Source organism: Heterocephalus glaber, unplaced genomic scaffold, assembly GCF_053883595.1.
Source record: "Heterocephalus glaber isolate CG9 unplaced genomic scaffold, H.glaber_assembly_v1.0 deba00001457, whole genome shotgun sequence".
NCBI lineage: Eukaryota > Metazoa > Chordata > Mammalia > Rodentia > Bathyergidae > Heterocephalus > Heterocephalus glaber.
Genome location: NW_028258305.1, coordinates 1,077,629 through 1,101,300, shown reverse-complemented (window position 1 = coordinate 1,101,300; position 23,672 = coordinate 1,077,629). Strand labels below are relative to the sequence as shown.

Genomic DNA, 23,672 nt, shown 5'->3' with positions numbered 1-23,672 from the left:
TTGCCAAACACTAAAACTAGACTAAATCTCTCACTATGCACTAAACTAAAATCTAAATGGATTGAAAATCTAAATATTAAAACAGAAAAGCTGAACTGGCTGGAACAAAGGTAGATCTCTTGAAGACATTGGTGTAGGAAAAGCTTTTATGAACAAAACCTCAGTTGCCCGTGAACTAGCACAAACAACAAGTGGGATCTCTTCTTACTAAAAAGCTTCTGCATAGCAAGAGAAACCACCAGCAGTGTAACGAGACAACCCACAATGTGGGAAAAAATTTTCACCAGCGGTCCCTCAGACAAAGGTCTACTATCTAGAATCTATAAAGAACTTAAAAAAATCAGACCTCCCAAATGTAAAGACCCTATCCAAAAATGGGGATCTGAAATGAACAGACATTTCTCAGACAAAGAAGTAGAAATGGCAAATAAACATTTGAAAAAATGTTCAACATCACTGGTCATTCGAGAGATGCAAATGAAAACAACACTGAGATTCCACCTCACTCCAGAAAGAATGGCTGCTATCATGAAATGAACCAATAAGAAATGCTGGTGGGGCTGTGGGGAAAGAGGAACCCTGCTCCACTGCTGGTGGGAGTGTAGACTGGTGCAAGCACTGTGGAAATCAGTATGGAGATACCTCAAAGAACTAGGACTGAAAGTCCCGTGTGACCCAACTCTTCCCCTGCTGGGCATCTTCCCCAAAGAATTAAAAGAATCTTATCACAGTGATATATGTGCACCCATGTTCATAGCAGCACAGTTTGTAATAGCTAAAACTTGGAAGCAGCCCAAATGCCCATCAACTGGAGAGTGGATAAAGAAACTGGATTTTTAAAATAAAATGGGATACTATTCAACCATCAAAAATGAGAAATTAGAGACATTTATAGCTAAATGTATGCACATTGAGGTGATACTCTTATGTGAAATAAATAGGACACATGTGTAAATACCGAATAGTTTCTCTAGTGTGAGAAACTGAAAGCGTAAATAAGGACTAAAAGGTATAATAGATAATGTGCAATAGGAAGAAAAGGGGCAAAGGGGATGGGGAAGTGGGTAGGGGAAAGGAAAGAAGGGAATGGAATTAATATGAGAAAATCAAAAAATAGAATCAAAGTCTTTGTAAATAGGGAGGGATGGAGGGGTTCCAGGGAGGACAGGGCAGTGGGGAAAAAATAAGAACCAAGAGAGATTATGTAAAGTGCACATTTCCAATGATAAATGTCATTATATTTTACACCTAAAATGTACCAATAAAAGGATATACCCCCAAAAAAGAAGTTCCACTGTTTGTGATGAATAGAAACTATCATATAAGATCCTGGTATGTGTTAGAGCCAAAGCTTGTCTTAGCTTTGATATTTATTCTCCATTAATTTGGGGCAGGTCTCTTAATCTCTGGGTTGTTTTGTTATCTTTTAAATGAGTACAATCATTTCAATATAGAGTTGTTAAATGAATGATATTTTATATCTAACCTACTGATTTCAGAGACATTGCTACAAGTTTTGTTGGCTTATTTGTTATTTTTTAAGGAGGTGTCTATATTTTAAATTTTAATTTTTTTTCCTTTTAGATAACAGACAAGAGAATATCCAGAAGACATGCTATTCTTGAGGTGGTGGGTGGTCAACTTCGAATCAAACCGGTAAATATGTTGTTAATGATTTATTTTAACTGTTTGGTTCTCACCCTTTCAGTACCTGATTAGAGTTGCCTATTTTCTAAGGTTGTAGAAATAGGGAATTAATGTGTCTATCATTCTCATTTCTAGAAGATAATTAGGAGATAAAAAGATTTACATTATTAAACTATGTATTTTCTCATAGGGCAGAGCTACATTTATATAGTTGGAATTTTAATGACACATAACTGGCTGTTCATATATACATTATTATTTTGTTTATAATGATATTCCAAGTACAGTTCTATAAGAAAGCTCATAATAATGAATAATTTTTTTAGGAGAACTGTATAATGACTGAAATCATGTCCATATTTAAGATTTGGGTTTTAACAGATTTCTGTGCCAGTTTATGTAGAGTTAAATAGTTCTAAAATTTAGAACTTGTCCAACTTCATATAAATTTTTTTACAAAAATTTTTAATTTGAAAGTTTCTGTTGAGGGCTAAAATTTTAATTACTTGCTTTCTAATTTAAGCACTGGTGATTTGTAGAGAGAGCTATTTTCTGAGAATATACTATGTGATTATTCCCTTCCATTTTTTAGAATCTCTTGTGTAGTGAATGAACTATGCATATGAGGTCCATTTATTTTGGTCTAGATGCTGTGGTTGTGAAAGCATTGTTATGAAACTAAATTCATTAATTTATAACATTTTAAAACCAATTTTAATTTTCATATCTTACATACAACTTCTGGTTGTATCATTAGTTCATTCTTTTTATACAGTTATTAATTACTTCTTTTAATATCTTATATTGAACTGTTCCCAAATTTGAAAAGTATCTTTTTTTTTTTTTGCGGTACTGGGGATCAAAGTTAGGACCTTGTGCTTGCAAGGCAGGCGGCGGAACCAATGAGCTAAATCCCTGGCCCGAAAAGTATCTTTTTAATTTTAGTATGGGGGAAATTTTGAATAGAGGTGGATTCACCCTGTTTCAACCCTGAACAAAACAAGATTTGTATCTCATTTTCATTCTGCAGTGTCTTAGTCATAGAAAGGTGTTAATATTTATAGAAGGTGCTCCTTGGGGGCTCTTGTATTTACCATCAGTTACTCATCTCTTGATCATTTTAAACTATCTTATTCTTATTAGAAGAAACTTACCGAATCATAAGCTCCTTGAATATAGGCACTAATCCTTGGATCCCTAATAGGTAGCATAATGCCTGTCATGCAGTAGAAGCTTAATTAATGTTACTAAATGCACGGGTAACTTCCAGTGAGAGCTGTATGTGACATTTCTGAGAGTAGGGACATCATAGATTTGTACAGACGTGTGTTATTTTCTAGTACTCAATTTCTAAAACCCTTCTAATGAATTAATGTGTCCCAAATTACTAAAGCACATTCAGAAAAAGAATACAGGAATCTCTAAATTCCTATTGTACCTTTTCTGAAAGAACACATTATAAACAGATAAGTTTATATTTAGAAATTGTGGCTAATAATATGCCTGCCTTCTCAAGTGAAAGATCCAAGACTTAATACTGATTTTCTGCATGATTTAGATTCACCCCTCCATAATTTGTGTTAATGAAAGGAAGAATTTATAGTGAGTGCTTTATGTTTTGATGAGTAGATCTTTTGAAAAGTCATTGATGATTATTTTCCTAATTTATTTATTTTTTTATCAAAGCAAAGTATCAGCTCTTACAATAGATTTATAGACTTTTCTGGATTTTAATTTTTAATATTTAAATTCTACTAATAACTTATACATATAGATGTCACAGAAAATAAACCAGTAAACCACTAGTACTTTTATTCTACTTATAATGTCTTGATTAATAACCCAGTACTGCACCCCAAAAACCCCAAAACAAAAACTTCGCACATTTGTTTGTGAGAGCATATATCAACTGAATTGTGAACAGCTGAATAAGTACCAGATTTTTCCTTTCATACTTTTTTATTCAATATGAAGAAGAAATCATTCTTATAACAATATCACATAACAAAGTGGTATAGCAAAGATATTAAAAATAAAATATATTTCTAGCAACAGTAGTATTGACAAATATTTTGTGATATATATAAGTATAATGAAATATACTCTAGCAGTGAGATAAATAAATTACAGTAAAAACATGAAAAAAGATTAAAATCAGGAACAAAATATTGGATGACAAAAGCAAACATTGGAAGCATATAACTATATAAAATTAAAAATCCTACAAAATAAGCAATATTTTCAGAGCCATTTAATAGTAAAACTATAGAGAAAAGCAAGGAAATGATAAACAAAACTCAAGATAATTACCTCTGAGGGAATTGAAAATAGAATAAGGAAACACAGGGAATCTCAAGGGTAACAGTAATATTTTTTTCCCTGAAAATGTGGAGGATTTGTACATAATAACTTACACACCTTACATGTACTATGTCTTTAAAAATTATCATGGAAAATTTATGTCATGAAGGTGTAAAGGATATCATGTACTATAGTTACTTCCATAATGGCAAATTACCAAACATTGAAGACATGAAAAAGCGAATTTATTTTTAAGTAAATGTATATTTCTAATCTATAATCTGAGTGCTATATTAGAATATTTAACTAAATTTTAAATTTTATTCCAAGAATGACTGTATTTACCTTATTTTACTTGAAGGAAAGATGCATCTTAGACTTGTGTAGATCTTTTGTTCTATGTAATATTTGATATCTTGTTTATATTATTATAGTTTCAAGAAAATACCTATTCCCTTGATTATTTATTCAGTTTTTATTATTTATTTATTTTATTATTTTAATTTTATTATTTATTCAGTTAGTTTTTACAGCTAACCTTCAAGGTATAATTTAGAGAAATCTTAAGAATAACTTTGTTAATAGAAGGTTTAAAATCTTGAAAATAATGAGATGGACAAGTGACTAATAGTTCATTGATTTTATCTTAATGTGTGCTATATATCATTTATTCTCTACCCCTCAATCAGCCACAGATTCTTTGATCTGATAAAGCAAGTTATATATACCACTATGATAAAATGTTGAGAATGAAGTTTTTGTGAAAAAACTATAAAATTATATAAATGAATGTAGCAAATATTTTATTATGATGATCTATTCTGTATCCTGTATACCCCAAAATATATTTAAACTTTTTCTGCTTTCCTTCAGCTTGGAAATCCAAACTGACCACCAAAGAAAAACACAGGTTGACAATGACGTTGAATACAGTTAAGGCAGTTACTAATTTGTACTTTTAAATTGGATTAATTTCTACTCCTCCCCATATTTCTTTTTTAAAAATTGCCTTAGCAGTTCTTGGAAATAGTGCATGAGGAGATGATGTTAGCTTATGAGAAGATGATGTTAGCTTTTTCATATGTCATTTAAACTTAATCTTTAGTCTAATAGCAGTGGGGAAAAATGCATTATAAAGGCAAACTGATGATGTCCTGTATAAATGACTATATTACCAATGGGTAGTTATGTTCTCTGGGTGAATTTACAGCCATCATTGCTTTTATTTCATTTGGTTTTTGAGTGATTTAGGAAATAGTTCTATTACAACATATAAATAGCAAAATTTTTTTTTGCATTTTGGTGTTGATCTTCAAAATGTGCATCTTTGTACTGTGTCTCTTCTCTTTCATAAAATTCTTGAATTGTGATTTTCTTCCTATGAAGTTATGAATAAACTTGTACAGTATCTGTAAAAACCTATAATAGCCTTTCCTCAACTCATTTGGTTAAAAACAAAAAGTGTTTTCTAAATTAAAGAAAAAAACCCACTGAAAATTAAGGAGCCTCTTTTTTGGGTTCACATCAGTCTTTAATATTTAATGGCAACTCTAAGAGAAAGCTATAGAAAATTGATTAGTATTTTAGTTCCAATTCTTCTGGCTTAATGGATCCTTATAGCATAATCTATTTAAGTTTGCATTTATAATCTCTCAGATACTTTAAAAGGCACACATCAACAATATGTCTCATATAGGCAGTATATATCTTTTATTCACTGTGGGTTTGGGTTGGACAGTATTTTGTCTGCTTTTGTCTTCTTTCAGAATCAAAGTTGAATTCATTTTACTAAAGAAACTGGGCATTGTACCATCTCTTTTGGTCTCAGGAAGACTTTGAATATTGAGAAAAATCTTTAAATCCACTTAGTTCTGGTTTTGGGAAGGGCTGGGAACATTTTTGGATATTGAATGCATTTTAAAATATAGATCTGGTTAAATATCTTTTTCCTTTTATCATTAAATACTTTTAGGCAAGCCACACATATATACATAAATGTGCTCTTATTTGTTTTAATGAGTTGGTATATATTCTTTAAGGTATGTTAATTTTGGCCTTGTTTACAAATGTATTGATATAAAACATAATATTATTTTTAAAAGTGTTGTTATACATATTTTTCTCATTTCTATTTTTATGTTTTTTCTTTTACTTAATATTGCTAGATTTTCCCTGCTTTACAACTTTTTTGCACTTAATGTATATGTGACATTTTTATTGGCATATTTGTAGTTTGACATAGACTTTTTAAAACTTATTTAATGAATAATATGTACTTACTAAGTTAAAGGATCAAATGTTAAATTTTCTTGGAATTTCAGTTTTACTTTTACTTTGGGGATCTCCTATACAAACAGTATAAGGAAAAGCAAAAGATCATTAAGGAACATTGGTTCTCTTTTTCTGTGTGGCTAGATTTGCTAACTACTTTATATTTAGCCATATATATACTTTATTATTTTTAACTGCTCATAGGTATGATTTTTATTTCATTACTTTATTTTGTAGTGCTGTGGATTTAATCCAGGGCCTTGTACATGTGAGGCAAGCACTCAACCACTGAATTATATTCTGAGCCTGAGTTAACTGCTTTTTATCAATTTTTTTTCCTAAAATTCTTTTATTGGTACATTTTAGGTATACAATATGTTTATATTTATCATTGGGTGCTTGTACCTGTACATGATGTATCTTAGTTCTTATTTTTTCCCCATTCCCTGTTCTCCCTTCACCACCTCCACCCTTCTGTATTTACAAAGACTTTGTTTCCATTTTTTCCTTTTTTTTCCCATTAAGTTTATTGGTATATTTTAGGTATAAAATAAAGTTACATTCATCATTGGGATTTTGTACCTTTACATGAGTATCTTGGTTCTTATTTTTTTCTCCTTCCCCTGCCCTCCCTTCACCCCCTCCACCCTTCAGTATTTGCAAAGACTTTGTTTCTATTTTTTTCCTTTTCTCATAATTTTTCCTTTCCCTTCTTTCCTTTCCCCTTCCCCGCCCACTTCCCCTACCACTTTGGACCTTTTCTTCCTATTTCAAATGATCAATTATTCATTTTAATTATTTTAATCCTTATTTACACTTTCAGTTTCTCACACCAGAGAAACTATTCGGTGTTTACAGATGTGTGTCCTATTTATTTCACTTAAGAGTATGGCCTCAATATGCATCCATTTAGCTATAAATGTCTCTAGTTTCTCATTCTTTATGGCAGAGTAGTACTCCATTTTATAAAAAAACCACATCTTCTTTATCCAGTTTCCAGTCGATGGGCACTTGGGTTGTTTCCAAGCTTTAGCTATTGCAAACTGTGCTGCTATAAACATGGGTGCACATATATCACTGTGGTATGATTCTTTTAATTCTTTTGGGAAGATACCCAGCAGAGGAATAGCTGGATCAAATGGGACCTCTACTCCTAGCTCTTTGAGGTATCTCCATACTGATTTCCACAATGATTGCTCCAGTCTGCACTCCCACCAACAATGGAGAAGGGTTTCTTTCTCCCCACATCCCCGTCAGCATTTGTTATTGTTTGATTTCTTGATAGCAGCCATTCTTTCTGGAGTGAGGTGGAATCTCAGTGCTGTTTTCATCTGCATCTCTCGAATAACCAGTGATGTTGAACATTTTTGCACATATATATATTTGCTGCTTTTAGTTCTTTGTCTGAGAAATGTCTGTTCATTTCACATACCCATTTTTGAATTGGTTTTTTTAATTTGGGGGGTCTGATTTTTTTCAGTTCTTTATATATTCTAGATAGTAGTGCTTTTTCTGAGGTACAGCTGCTAAAAATTTTTCCCCACATTGTAGGTTGTCTCTTAGCTCTGTTGATGGTTTCTCTTGCAGTGCAAAAGCTTTTTAATAAGATCAGGTCCCACTTGTTGATTCTTTGTGCTAGTTCCTGTGCTACTGAGGTTTTGTTCATAAAGTCTTTTTCCTATGCCAATGTCTTCAAGAGTTCTACCTAACTTATCTTCCAGCAAGTTTAGTGTTTCTGCTTTAATATTTAGATCTTTAATCCACTTTAATCTTAGTTTAGTGAATGGTGATAGGTATGGGTCTAGTTTTAATATTTGGCAGGTTGAAATCCAGTTTTTCCAACACTGTTTATTAAATAGGCTATCTTTCCTCCAACGAGGGTGGTTGGCTCCTTTGTCAAAGATGAGGTGGCTGAGTATGTCTGTAGTTGTTTCTGCATCTTCTAGTGTGTTCCACTGATCCTCAGGTCTGTTTCTTTGCCAGTATGCTGTTTTTGTCATAGTGGCTTTGTAGTATAGTTTCAAGCTGGGGATTGTGATACCCCCTGTAGCCATATGTACTTTAAATATTAAATGCTTTGGGCTGAGGAAAAAAAATAGTCAAATTGAATGTTCTCTTTGTCTTTGGGTTTGTAATGGCTTTGTAAACAAATGTAGTCTCCTTTCTTAATTATTTTACATTTTCTGCTCTTAGAATTTTATGGCTTTGTATTCATTTAATTTCCTGTTTTACTGTCAATATTTAATGTTTGTTATTGAGAGTCACCTGAATGTTTGAGATACTCATGACTAAAAATTTGGTCTTATTTTAGCTTATAATAAGGAGCAAACCTCATTTAAAGACTACTCAAAGTTCAGTCAGAAACCTTGTATATTCTTGTTTTGATTTTTGCCTGATCCATTAACCTAACATGACTGGCTCTGCTGACCATGATACACTCAAGGAGAAGAAGCCTTTACTTAATAGGATGAGGAGTAATGAGGAAAGATTCCCAAATGAGCAGTGTACATGCGCTCAGAACCTGCTGATAAGTCAGGTCCTTGTTGCTGTCAAAAGCCGTGAGCCAAAGGACCACTCTAAGATAAGTGAGGAGTAGCTGCTAACACAATGAAGGGTTTCTAAGCATTAAGTTTAAATTATAACTTGATTCTTAAAAATCAAACATTTGTAGCTGTTAGAAATACTGTTTTGCATAAATCACCCTGCATCTCTATTCTAAAGCAGTCTTGTGTTTTATAAAATGACTCTGACCAGTAAAATAATGGCCTACCAAATTTGTATTGCCTCTGTTTTTCATTTTTATGTCTTTTATTTTCATGTTTTGTCTTACTGCTTTCTTGTCACAGATTTAAAGTATAGTGTGTTGTCTCCAGAAAAAGTCTCGTTGAAACTGAACTAGAAGGAAAGGTTATAGGGGAAGTTGGTCTATATTTGCTTCTATTAAAAAATGAAAATTTGTGTTCCTGTAGTTTGCTTTGTCATACACTGAAGCTTATTTATCTTATTTTATTATTATTATTATTATTATTTTTTGATACTGGCCATCGAACTTGGGACCTTGTGCTTGCTTACGAGGCAAGGAGCAGAACCACTGAACTAAATCCCCGGCCCCAAGCTTATTTATTTTAAAAACACAGTGATACTGATGAGAAAAAGCTATCTGACCTATGGAAGTAGCCAATTTCAGCTTAATTCTATTTGAGATTTTTTTTTGGTACCAGGAATCGAACTCAGATCCTTGTGCAGCAGGCGGCGAAACCACTGAGCTAAATTCCCAGCCCTCTATTTGAGATTTTTAAAGTGCCTATCAATGGGTCTCTAACTCTCATTATCTTTGTTAACATGGGAACAGTCAATGGCAAACATAATTCCCAATAGTAGATACAGTAATAGTTTTGGCTGATAAACATTTATTGTGATTTGAATCTGGATGATCATCATAATAAGAGTTCATGCAAGATTTCTAGGGAACTAGAAAGAAAGCTAAAAGGAATCCCTTTCTTATAATTTCTCATTTTTAAACTATATTAAAAGATTTATATTCCTTAACTCTCAATGTTTAGTTCTCTGAGCAAAATAGAAGATTCTTTTAATCAGTTAATTGATAACTTTGCTTTTTTTCTTTAATTCTTGGAGAAGTTAGAAGCACAGCTTTTTTTCCTCATTATGAATAAATAATTATGGTACTTTCAGCTACCATCTATTAAACTTTTAAGTGTGTTTAAATATAAATTATTTTGATACCAAAATTTTGGATTACTTCATATATAGTTGTATTTTTATCATAATTTTCAGTTATAACATCACTGTATTGTTTTTTATTTGTTAGATACACACAAATCCATGTTTTTATCGGTCTTCTGAGAACAGCCAGCTCTTACCAATGAAGATAAATCTTTGGCACTGGTTGAATCCTGGAGATAGTTTTTCTTTGTTAGCTGACAAATACATTTTTTGTGTTGTGTCAACACACTCTGAAATGGAAATAGAATGTACCTTAAGGTAAGGTTGCCTGGTAAAATGAGGTAATAATGATAACATTTGTAATCAAATTCCTTAGCATTGTAAGTGCTTTGATAGAAACCATTCTAGAATTAAAATGTATTGAAGCTATAGTAGCAACATTATTTGTGTGTGTATGTTTGTGTGTGTGTGTGTGTGTGTGTGTACTCGCCTATGTGTGTTTCTAGAAAGCATTTGACTTTGGAAATTTGTAATGCGTCAATGTTTCCAATATGTGTTATTTTTTACCTTTGTATTTTCTATCCAAGATAGAAACCAGGATAGTAACCAGGGTAATTAATTTGAAATTGATTACATCTTCCTCATTTTTCAAAACCTTTTAAAATTTTATTAAGATAATATTAACCTCTGATTTAGACCACACTTATTTAACTATTTTTATAAAAATAACAGAAAGTACAGTATTTGAAATCTGAGGAAAATAATAAGCATATTGATTCTGGTGAAAAGTAAAAATGCACACCATAGATTTTTGAGCTAGTCATTTAAAGACGATTTGGGAGAGATTCAACATGGCTTAATGGAGAAGGAACCATGTTGGAGTTACTCAGAGAAAGTCAATTTAAAACGAGTACAGTGGGGCCAGGGATTTAGCTCAGTGGTTTTGTTGCCTGCCTTGCAAGTGCAGGGTCCTGAGTTCCATCTCTGGTACCAAAAAAGAAACAACAAAAGAAAATACAATGAACCTTCAAGTTATGACCAGCTGGATATACAAACAACTTGGGTTATGACAGGAATTTTAGTTTTAACTTACAACCAAAGTCTTGAATTACGACCTGAATGCTGACCACTTGTGCTTCCAGATGGTCTCAGATACGGATTTAACCCTTAAAGAACTCTGAAAGGAACATTACAACATCCTTTCCTGTGTGGGGTTAATTGAGAAATCCTGGGCCAGCATCTCTCTAAGGACATTGAGATCTGTCTGTAATTCTGGAGAGAGACTTTGAAGGCTGTGTAGAGGAGCCTGAGCCTTCAGTTGACCAACTTGAGTTACAACCAGTCCTAGGGAATGAATTGAGTTCATAAGTCAAGGATCCACTGTGATTGGAAGAAGGGGGGAGCATACATCCTAATTCCAAAATCAATCTGAAATAAGAGACTTATAGATCAAACAAAACATAGGCATTTGATTTTATAAAATGGCAAACCAGCCCACAGGGCTGCCAGTGGCACTGCCACTGGCATGCAGAACAGGAACTGCCATTCTGGGAAGTTCCCTAAAAAACCTGATGGATGGCAAAAATGTGGCAAACTCAGTCCACTCAGTGTAGATCTGGGATATAAGGCCCCTTGCTTTTTTTGCCTTCCTGCAAACAGAGGGTGCTGCAGCCTGACAACAAATTTTGCTGGCACACACAAGGGTGAGTGACCAGAAAGCTGTACTTCTAAGAAGTCCAAGAGAAAGAAATAAAGGAATAAAGATAGGAAAGGAAGAAGTTAAATTATCATTATTTGTTAATTTGATATTTTACATAGAAGATCCCAAAAACTCCACCAAAAGACTTCTAGATGTAATAACCAAATTCAGTCACATAGCTGGATACAAAGTCAACACTCAAAAATCAATAGCATTCCTCTTTACAAACAGTAAACTTAGTGAGCAAAAAATTAGGGAAACCACACCTTGCCTTTCACAATAGAATAAAAAAAAATGAAATACTTAGGAATCAGTCTAACAAAGGAAGTAAAAGATCTTTACATTGAAAACTACAGTACTCTGAAAAAAGGAGATTGAAGAGGTTATCAGAAAATGGAAAGATACCCCTTGCTCGTGGGTAGAAAGACCCAACATAGTTAAAATGGCTATACTTCCAAAATTGTTATACAGATTTAACACAATAGCAATCAAAAATGCCTATAACATACCTCACAGAACTAGAAAAACCAATCCTAAAGTTCATTTGGAGCCAGGAGAGACCTGGAATAGCAAAAACAGTTCCGGGCAATGAAGGCAAAGCAGGAGGCATCACAATCCCTGATTTGAAATTATACTACAGAGCCACTGTGATAAAAACAGCATGGTACTGGCAAAAAAAACCCCAAAACAAAACAAAAGAACAGACCTGAGGGTTAGTGGAACAGATTAGAAGATGCAGGAACAATGCCAAACACATTTAGCCACTTTATCTTTGATAAAGGGGCCAAACACCTTCACTGGAAGAAAGATAGCCTCTAATAAATGGTGCTGGAAAAACTGGCTTTCCACATGCTGAAGACTAAAACTAGACTCATGTATCTCACCATGCACTAAACTAGAATAAAAGTGGATCAGAGATCTAAATATTAAAACAGAAACCCTAAATCTGCTAGAAGGTAGAATAGGTAGAACTCTTGAAGACATAGGTGTAGGCAAAGACTTTATGAGCAAGACCTTGATCGCATGGGAAATATTACAAAGAATCAACAACTGGGATCTCATCTTATTAAGCTTTTGAACAGCAAAAGAAATCAACAGTGAAGAGACAACCAACAGAGTGAGAAAAAATTTTTGCCAACTGTTCCTCAGATGAAAGACTAATATCTAGACTATATAAAGAAGTGGAAAAACTCACCCCCCCACCAACTTAAAGACCCAATCCAAAAATGGACATCTGAGATGAATATACACTTCTCATATGAAGATGTACAAATGGCAAATAAATAAATAAATGTTCAACATCACTGGTCATTTGAGAGTTGTAAATTAAAACAGCACTAAGATTCCATCTCAGTCCAGAAAGAATATCTGTTATCAAGAAATCAACCAATAACAGGCTGGCGGGGCTGTGGGGAGAAAGGAACCCTTCTTTACTGTTGATGGGTGTGTAGACTGGTGCAACCGTTGTGAAATCAGTGTGGAGATTCCTCCAAAAACTAGGACTAGAGGTTCCATTTGACCCAGCTCCCCCTACTTGGTATCTTCCCTAAAGAATTAAAAGCATCATACCACAGCAATATATGCACATCCATATTCATAGCAGCACAGTTTGTGATAGTGAGATCTTGGAAACAGCCCAAATGTCCATCAACCGATGAATGGAGAAGAGGATGTGTTTTTTTTTTTTTGTATACAATGCAGTATTACTCAGCCATAAAGAAGGATAAACTTGGGACATTTTATTAGTAAATGGGCACACCTTGAGATCATACTCTTTAATTGAAATGGACACGTGTAAATATTGCATTGTTTCTCTGGTGTGAATAAGGACCAATATGTATAATATGTTGTAAAATAGGAAGAAAATGTTCAAATGAGAAGGAGCACTAGGGAGGGGGAAGGGGGTAAAGCAAGGAGGGGGGAAAGCAAGGAAGGGGGAAAAAAACCAAGAAAACTGTGTTAAAATGGAAACAAAGCATTTGTAAATGAGGGGAAGAGACCTTGAAGGGAGGGGAGGGAAATGGAAAAAAATATAAGAATCAAGATATGTACAGCTACAAATTCCCTATGATAAAAGTGATCATTATGTATATATAAATTATATCAATAAACTTAATAAAAATTATTTGGCTTTGTTTCAGATTTTAAGTTACAGAATACATAAACTAGACTTGGAGAAGTAGATGGACAAAATTATGTATATTTTCTCATTGCAGTGAAATTAACTCCAAAATTAATAACATTAAAATATGTGTAAAATCTTAACATTTTGAAGTTAACATACTTCTAAAAAACTTTTGGGTCCAAGAGAAATCACAAGGGAAATTAGTAAACATTTTGAATAGAAGAATACTGAAAATAGCATAAAATTTGTGAAAGGTAAGTAAATTAATACTTGGATGTGTATTTACAGCTGAAAGCCTATAGTGGAAAAGAAAGTTATAAAACCAATGACCTCTGCCTCTACTTTGAGAAGATAGACATAGCTGTGTGTCTAAGGTTGTGTGGGCACAACCTTGTAATTCAGGCACTCTGCAAGGCTGAGGCAAGAGGATAAAAAGTTTGAGCCTAGCCCAGGCAGTTTAGTAACTTAGCCAGACCCTATCTCAAAATAAATTATAAAAAAGGCCTGGGGATGTAACTTTATTGTGAAGACCTTCCTTTAATCTCTGGTACTGAAAAAAAAACACAAAAAAGAAGCAAATTAATCCCAAAGTAAACAGAAAAAAAGAGAAATAAACAAGACTGAAAGTTCGTGAAATAGAAAAATGGAAGATCAGCAAAGCTATAAGTTGATTCTCTAAAAAGATTAATACAATTGATAAAAATCTTAAGTCTTCCTAAGGGGGGAAAATTTGGGAAAACACAGATTATCAGTATCAAGAGTGGAAGATGGGATATCATTGTTAATACTACAGGTCTTAAAAGAATAGTGAAGAAATATTACTTGAAATTATGCCAATAAATTTGATAGCCTGAGCAAATGGATACATGTTTTTAAAAATACAACTTGTCAAAATATATACAAGAAGAAATAGAAATCCTATGAATCTTATACCCATTAAGAAGTTGAATTGATTAAGAACTTCCCAAAAGAAACTTTACTGGCAAGCTCTGTTAAGCTTACAAGGAAGAAATAATACCAATATTATCTTTTCTCCCTCAAAATAGAAATATAGAGACTTTCTAACTCATTTTATGAAGCTTCTATAATTTTGACATCAAAATCAAACAAGACTTTATAAGGAAAACAAAAATGAAAACAAAAGTACAGATCAGTTTTCCTCATAACAAAATATTTACAAATCAAATCCAGGAGTATATAAAAAGGATAATATGCTGTGACTGAGGGATACTTGTCCAAGTGTCGCTGTAGGTAGTGGGATCCCAGAACAAGCTTCCAGGTTCTTATGCATAATGAACAAAGAATTAGACATGGCACATAATGGTGAGGAAAAAGCTAAGTTTCAGGAAATTTAAGTGGTGAAGGTATGCTCAGAGTGAGTGTCCTCATGCCAGCAGAAAGGAAAATGGCAGAGCGTGGAAAATCCCTGGCTAAAGAATTTGAAATGTTGTACTGGGCTGGTGGCATCTCTCATTGGGTCTTTCAGAGCATGATTGACAACATGATTGACAGTGCTGATCATGTCATTTGTGTCTACGTATGTGTTGTTTCCCATAATTCACTGTTATAATTGGATGTATGAGATGGAGTCCATATGTATGAACCTTTAGTGAGCTCCAAGTAAACAAAGGTCCTTGTAGGACATTGGCAGGTCTAGCACCACGTGTCCTGGTTTCAAATTTAGGAAATTTCTGGTGGTCTTTGTTATTCTTATCTCTGCATCCAGGTAGTGGGCCTTAGGACCAAGGGTCGGGGCATAGTTAGCCCTTGTGCATTGCCCAGGTTCAGGTGAGTGGAGGGGAATTGTCCCATAGCCCTCAATTTTGCTGTCCATATTACAAGGAATGCAAAGTTGGTTTGTCATATAAAACTGGTCAGAGCAATTCACTATAATAAGTAAAGAGCTATCATTTCAGTAGATGCTCAAAAGTAATTTTGACAGTATTCATCTATTCATGATCAAAACAAAACAGAAAACTAGGAATAAAAGGAACCTTGTATTCTATAAAAAAAAAAACAGTGAAAAATTGAAAGTTCTCCCCTTTTGATTGGAAACAAGACCAAAATAAAATGGATCAGATTGGGAAGGAATTATTTATTTATTTGCAAATGACATGATTTTGTATTTAGAAAGCCCTGAGAAATCTACCAAAAATACAAACAGGTCAGAAAATATTACCTACTGGATGATTGCATTTATATTAAATTCTATATTAAACAAATTAACCTATACTAATAGAAAGTTAATCAAAGTTTATTTCAAGGGATTGACCAGGAGGAGACACATGGGAACTTGCTGTGGTAATGGACCTACTCTGTGCCTTGATGAAGGTACAGGTTGCCTGGATATATGCACTTGTCAAAACTGATGAAATTGCTCACTTATGATATATACATTTCAGTATACATATATATATATATATAAATTATATCTAAAATTTTTTAAATAGGTTCAGGAATTTAGCTCAGTGGCACCATGCCTACCTCACAAGCACAAGGTCCTGAGTTCAATCCCTAGTGCAGTTAAAAAAAAAAAAATTTAAAAATAGTAAGTAAAAAATTATGTCAGGAAATTTAAAATTTTTTTTTAGCTAATTGAAATTTGCTAACTGTTATCACTTTGGATTACAAATCTTTTTTTCTCTTATACATGAAAAATTATGCTATTTTTAACTAGCAGTTGAAATAAGAAATGTAGAACTAGTTTATTAAAACAAACTTCCATAGCTGAATTATATACTTTTCCTATAAATCAGAAAAATGTTATAGATCTCTATAAAACAAGAAATGGTCATTGCTTAATAATTTATTTAAAGTGCTACTGGGTGAACATTCCATCTGAAACGCTTGGGACCAGAAATGTGTTCTGTTTTGGAGTGTTGGATTTTTGAATGTTTGTACAGACTTCACTGGTTTACTAATTTGAAAGTCTGAAATCTGAAATACAGGCATTTCTGATTAAATTTTCAGATTAAGAATGTTCAATCTGTATGTGTCAGTTTTATTTATATCGGTTCAAATTAGCTTATTTCCTTATTGTGAAAAAATGGTGTCTTTAAGGCCAGTGTCATACCTTAAAAATATCAGTGGTGGAATTAGTGAATTTTGAATTTTATTTGTATTGATAAAAATGAAAATAAAACCTGTGTTAACAGTACTGTACTTTTCTCAGGCTTAAAGTCTTGAGCTTGATCATTTGCTAGAATGGTTCACAGAACTCAGAAAATAGTTTACTTAATTGATTACTGGCTTCTTACAAAGGATATACTGAAGCATGCATATGAGCCACCAGATGAAAAAATGCCTAGGGTGAGGTCTGGAAGAGTCCTGAGCTACTATCCTGAGGAGTTTGGGATATGCCACCCTCCTAGCACATGGACACATTCCTGTTCATAAACTCGAAAGTTCTCTGAATCCTATCTTTTTGAGTATTTTTGGAGGCTTTGTTATGCAGGTATGATGGAATAAATCAATGAACATTGGTGATCAGCCTCTAGTCCCTTTCCCTTCTCTGAAAGCTGGAAGGGGGGGGGGGATAGAGGGGCAGAAGTTCTAGCCCTTTAGTCACTGGTTCCATGGAAACCAGTCCCTCATCTTTAAGCACTTTCCAAAAATCATATCATTAACATAAACTCAGGTGAGATTGAAAGAGGCTTGTTAGAAATAATGAAAGATGGCTCTTTCCATCTGTTTAGGTGTTTTGTGTTACAGATGAAAAAAGATAAAGAAGGTCTGAGACTTGCCCAGGGAATTGTACATGTTTATCTTATTTGACAAAAGGGACCTTGCAAATATGATTGGGTTAAAAACAGTAAAATGAAAAATTATATTGGGTGGGTTCAGTGTAATTACAAGAATCCTAATATGAAGAGGATGGAAATGTCAGAGATAGAGAAAAAAGAAATAGAATGGCAGATGCTATGTGGCTGGCTTTGAAAGTAGAGGACATGTCCATGAACCAAGGAATGCAGGTAGCCTTCATAGGCTGGAAAAGGCAAGAAAATGGACTTTTCAGCAACTCCAGGAGGCTTCTAGATCTACCTTATTGATTTTAGGCCATGACACTGACCTTGCTTTGTTGACCTGCAGACTATATCTTAATTACTTTATATTATTCTAATCAACAAAATTTGTGATGGTTTGTTATAGCAGTTTAAGAAAATAATAGGGGCACCATGTTCCTTTTTCAGAGGATAAAATAAACTTCAACGAACCAGTTGAGTAAATCACTTAAAAAATAAATGAATGAACATAAAACAGCCAACAAAATTCCTAGGGAGATGAGAATCCAAAGTTGTTAAAAAATCTTAAATATATAATTTTCAACAAAGAAAACAAAACAACAAAAACTGTGAGGTGAGAGATAATAGAGAATCCCAAACTGTGACATATACATGGGATACAAGCAGGAATGTAAACCACTTTTGAAGAATTTCAGATGTGAACATAACAGAGAGACTTCAAGGGAGCCACAATGAATATTTTCAAAGAACATTGATTATAGAACACATAAAACTGTATGATGATAATGACATAACAACTGGAAAATATCTAGAGACAAAGTATTTAAATGAACATAGTATGCCAATAAAATGTATACACACTTTAGGAAAAGAAAAATAGTATGATGTTTTTTCAACAGGTGGTGTTACCCTTGTATGGGGGATGCTAGAGGATGTCTTGTATCATAGCAAACCCACTACACTGCTGGCCCTTAGAGAAGAAAATGCATGTGCAGCAATTTCAATGACCAAAGTTACCCATGCAGCAGTTCACTGTACTAATAAATGCCTGGAAGCTATTGGCCACCACTTTGAGCACCTCTTATAATTGTAGAGGCTAAGGGTAACTTGTATTAATCTCATAATGCCTCAATAAATTTAGTATTAAAATATTTATAGAAGTTTTTCTTTTCCTGAAGTGTGTATACATTTTTTTTGGTGGATCCTGTGTGTTCCTGGGTTCATAAGCACAACAACTGATGTGAAATGCTCACTAAAGATGCTCAACTGAAGATATGAGCTAGCAGAAGAATTTGCAAACAAAAGTGTGATCAATAGGAGAGATAAAAACTGAAGAACACAAAGAAAAAACAAGAAAAGTTAGTATAACCTTAAATAAACAAATAGGACTTCAGAAAATGGAAAGATGTCCCCTGCTTCTGGATAGGTAGAACCAATATTGTCAAAATGGTTATATTCTTAAAATTAGTATACTGATTCAACACAATCCCAGTAAAAACAGCAACAGCATTCTTCACAGAACTAAGAGAAACACTTCTAAAATTCATATGGAACCAGAAGAGACTCAGAATAGCAAAAGCAGTCAAGAGCAATAAAAGCAAAGCATGAAGCATCACAATACCTAACTTTAAGCTATACTACAAAGCAACAATGATAAAAATGGTATGCTGCTGGCACAAAAGGAGATGTGGGTCAGTGGAACAGAATAGAGGATACAGAAATATCCCCAGAAACAATCAGCTATTTTGTCTTTGCTAAAGGGATCACTAGCATATGTTGGAGGAAAGATAGTTTATTCAACAAATGGCGTTGGGAAAACTGGATATCGGTATGTAGAAGACTGAACCATATAAGCTGTATGTAGAAGCTGGACCATATCACTCACCCTGTATTAAAGTAAAATTAATTAAAATTGACAAATTAATTAAAATTAAAGTAAATCAAAATGGATCAGAAAGGGGTGTGGGGAAAAGGAAGGAAGGGAAAGGAAAAAAGTGAGAAAAGAAGGAAAAAATAGAAACAGAAGGGGAATGGGAAAAATAAGATCGAAGATATATTATGTACAGGTACAAATTCCCTATGATGAATTTGATCATTTTGTATGCCTAAAACATACAATAAACTTAACTAATTAAAAAACATTAAAACAGAAGCTTTGAATTTACTGAAGATAAAATAGATAAAACCCTGAAAGTCATAGGTGTAGGCAAGGACTTTCGGAACAGAACCATAATTGCACAAGAAGTAACAGCAAGAATCAACAAATGGAATTAATAGTAACTGCAAATTTTGAACAAAGCAGTAAGATGTTGATGAAAATACCATTGTATGACAATAAAGAACTTTAAAACTAATCTATAATTATTTTAAAACATTTTTAAACCTAGTTCATTAATATTAGTACCATATTTTATATTAAAGTTATAAATACATATTTGGAATATACAAAAAACCACAATGAGATACCACTTCATATCTACTAGGATGGCTATAATATAAAAGATATTAACAAGTGTTGAAAGGAAATGAACTCATATATTGTGGTGTTACTGTAAAACAGTATAGCTTCCTTAGAATATATTCTGATAGTCCTCAGAGTTTTAAATATAGAATAACTGTGTGGCCCAGCAATTCCCCTCCTAGGTTTATACCCAAAAGATTGAAAATATTTCTCTACACAAATTTTTTATTAGTACATGTTTACAGTGCATAATGATTAATGTTAGCGGGTTTGTACATCTACAAAACACATCTTAATTCTTTTTTGTCCCCTTACCCGCCCATCCCTCCTTCCAGTGCTAGTTTTCCTCATTTACAAAAGCTCTATTTCTATTTATTCCTCAACTCTCTTTTTTAATCCAATTTCCCTTCCTTCCCTCCCCCTTCCCATTTGAAAAAGATCTTCCTACTTCCTATTAGCTATCTTTTATTTATATTGGGTTCCTCATATAGGAGAAGCCATGCAGTATTTAAACTTGTGTATCTGATTTATTTCATTTAACATTATGATCTCAAGATCCAAAACCTTATAGAAGGATCTTCACAACATTATTCATAATAGCCAGAAAAATGGAAACAACCCAAATGTCCATCAGCTGCTGAATGGGTAATCAAATATGAATGAATATTCATACAATGTAATATTATTCCTGCCATTGAATATGATTCCTGCCATTGAAATTGAAGTCTGCCTTTGAAGGAGATTATTGTTTGTTTAAGAAATACTAAACAAACAAAACAAGACACTTAACTAGACTTCTTTCAGCTAGACACATTTCTTTTTCTTTCTTTTTTTTCTCCTGTCCCTTATAGTCTATCCAGGCTACACTCACACCCAAGTGGTGCAACCTTTTTTATTATTATTAATTATATTAGTACATTTAAGGTATGCAATATAATGACCTTCATCATTGGAAATTTGCACCTTTACATAATCCATCTTGGTTCTTATTTTTCCCCCATTCTCCTGCCCTCCCTTCAACCCCTATACCCCTCCTTATCTAAAAACACTGTTTTAATTTTTTCACATTAATTCCATTCCCTTCTTTCTTTTCCCCTACCCTTCCCATTTCCCCTTCCCCCTTGGACCTTTTCTTCCTATTTCACATTATCTATTACACCTTTTAGTCCTTATTTACACTTTAAGTTTCTCTCACTAGAGAAACTTCGGTATTTGCACATGCGTGTCCTATTTATTTCACTTAAGAGTATCGGCTCAATGTGCATCCATTTAGCTATAAATGTCTAATTTCTCATTTTAATGGCTGAGTAGTACTCCATTTTATTTAAAAAAAAACACATTTTCTTTATCCAGTCTCCAGCTGATGGGCACTTGGGCTGCTTCCAAGTTGTAGCTATTACAAACTGCTGCTATGAACATGGGTGCACATATATCACAGTGGTATGATTCTTTTAATTCTTTGGGGAATAGCTGGGTCAAATGGGACTTCCAGTCCTAGTTCTTTGAGGTATGATTTCCACAGTGGTTGCACCAGTCTACACTCCCAGAAGCAGTGGAGCAGGGTTCCTCTTCCCCCGCAGCCCCGCCAGCATTTGTTATTGGTTGATTTCATGATAGCAGGCATTCTTTCTGGAATGAGGTGGAACCTTAGTATTGTTTTCATTTGCATCTCTTGAATGACTAGTGATGTTGAACATTTTTTCATATGTTTATTTGCTATTTCTACTTCTTTGAAAAATGTCTGTTCATTTCAGATCCCCATTTTTGGATTGGGTCTTTAAATTTGGGAGGTTTGATTTTTTTAAGTTCTTTATATATTCTAGATAGTAGACCTTTGAGGGATAGCTGGTGAAACTTTTTTCGCACATTGTGAGTTGTCTCTTCACACTGCTGCTGGTTTCTCTTGCTGTGCAGAAGGTTTTAAATAAGAAGAGATCCCACTTGTTGATTGTGCTAGTTCACGAACAACTGAGGTTTTGTTATAAAAGCTTTTCCTACACCAGTGTCTTCAAGAGTTCTACCTAACCTCTGTTCCAGCTGGTTCAGCGTTTCTGTGTTAATATTTAGATCTTTAATCCATTCTGATGTAGTGCATGGTGAGAGATATAGGTTGGTTTTAATCTTTGGCAAGTTGAAATCCAATTTTTCCAGCATCATTTATTAAAGAGGCTGTCTTTCCTCCAGTGAGGGTGTTTGGCTCCTTTGTCGAAGATGAGGTGGCTGTGTGTGTCTGGAGTTGTTTCTGTATCTTCTAATCTGTTCCACTGGTCCTCAGGTCTGTTTCTTTGCCAGTATCATTGCTATTTTTATCACAGTAGCTTTGAAGTATAGTTTCAAGTTGGGGATTATGATACCCCCTGCCAAGTCTCTGTTACCTAGAGTTGCTTTTGCTATTCTGGGTCTCTTCTTGTTCCAAATGAATTTTTGGATTGTTTTCTCCAGGTCTATGAAGTATACTGCTGGCATTTTAATTGTGATTGCATTGAATCTATATAGCAGTTTTGGAAGTATTACCATTTTCACTATATTGATTCTTTCTACCCAGGAGTAAGGGATATCTTTCAGTTTTCTGATAGCATCTTCAATCTCTTTTTTAAGAGTGCTGTAGTTTTAAGAGTAGAGGTCTTTGATTTCTTTTGTTAGGTTGATTCCTAGGTATTTCAATTTTTTGGATGCTATTGTGAAAGGAATTGTTTGCCCGATTTCTCTCTTAGTGAGTCTGTTGTTCATGTAGAAGAAAGCTATTGACTGTTGTGTGTTGACCTTGTATCCAGCTACTTTACTGAATTTGGTTATTAAGTCTAGAAGACTTTTGGTGGAGTTCTTGGGGTCTTTAATATAGAGTATCATATCATCTGCAAATAATGACAATTTGACTTCTTCATTTCCTGTCTTTATTCCTTTTATTTTTTTCCTTGTCTAATTGCTGTGGCTAATGTTTCTAAAACTATATTGAACAGGAGTGATGATAGTGGAGATCCTTGTCTTGTTCCTGATTTTAGTGTGAAGGATTTCAGTTTTTGACCACTTAGTATGTATGATATTGGCTGTTGGTTTATCATAGATGGCTTTTATTAGATTGAGGTAGAGACCATCTATTCTGATTTTTGTAGGGTTTTTATCATAAATGCATGTTGGATTTTGTCTAGTGCTTTTTCTGCATCTATTGAGATGATCATATGGTTTTTGTCCTTGGCTCTATTGATATAGTGTATTACATTGATTTGTGTATGTTGAACAATCCCTGCATCCCTGGGATGAATCCCACTTGGTCAGGGTGTATGATCTTCTTGATGATTTTCTGCATTCTATTTCCCAGTATCTTATTAAGGATTTTTGCATCTCTGTTCATTAGTGAGTTTGGCCTATAGTTCTCTTTTTCAGTTGGGTCTTTCTCTGCTTTGGGGATCAAGGTGATGCTTGCTTCCAGCAATGAATTTAGGAGTATTGCTTCCCTTCAATTTCATTGTAGTGGCATTAGTTCTTCTCTAAATGTCTTGTAGAATTCAGTGGTGAAGCCATCGGGACCTGCGCTTTTCTTGATTGGTAAGTTTCTAATTACATTTTCAATTTCATTGATTGATACTGGATTGTTTAGAAATTTTAGGTCTTCTTCATTCAAACCTTGGTAATTCACACGTATCTCAGAATCTGTCTATTTCTTCTGTATTTTCCATTGGCATATAGGTTCTCAAAGTAGGTATTGATGATCCTCTGGATTTCTGCTGGGTGCATTTTGAT

At 33.7% G+C, this 23,672-nt stretch overlaps 1 protein-coding gene across 7 annotated transcripts in view; it reads left to right on the top strand.

Moving 5' to 3' along the window:
• Positions 1-23,672, top strand: part of Aplf (aprataxin and PNKP like factor) — a 113,956-nt gene that overhangs the window by 26,794 nt on the left and 63,490 nt on the right. For 5 of the 7 annotated variants that reach the window (XM_021262520.2, XM_013073998.3, XM_021262517.2 and 2 more), the window contains exons 2-3: positions 1,585-1,656; positions 10,049-10,221. In XM_021262520.2, coding sequence (XP_021118179.2) covers positions 10,103-10,221 — 119 coding nt within the window. In that variant the 5' untranslated portion in view covers positions 1,585-1,656; positions 10,049-10,102. The remainder of the gene's footprint in view (positions 1-1,584; positions 1,657-10,048; positions 10,222-23,672) is intronic. The other 2 variants (XM_021262522.2, XM_013073999.3) reach the window with 1 other exon arrangement.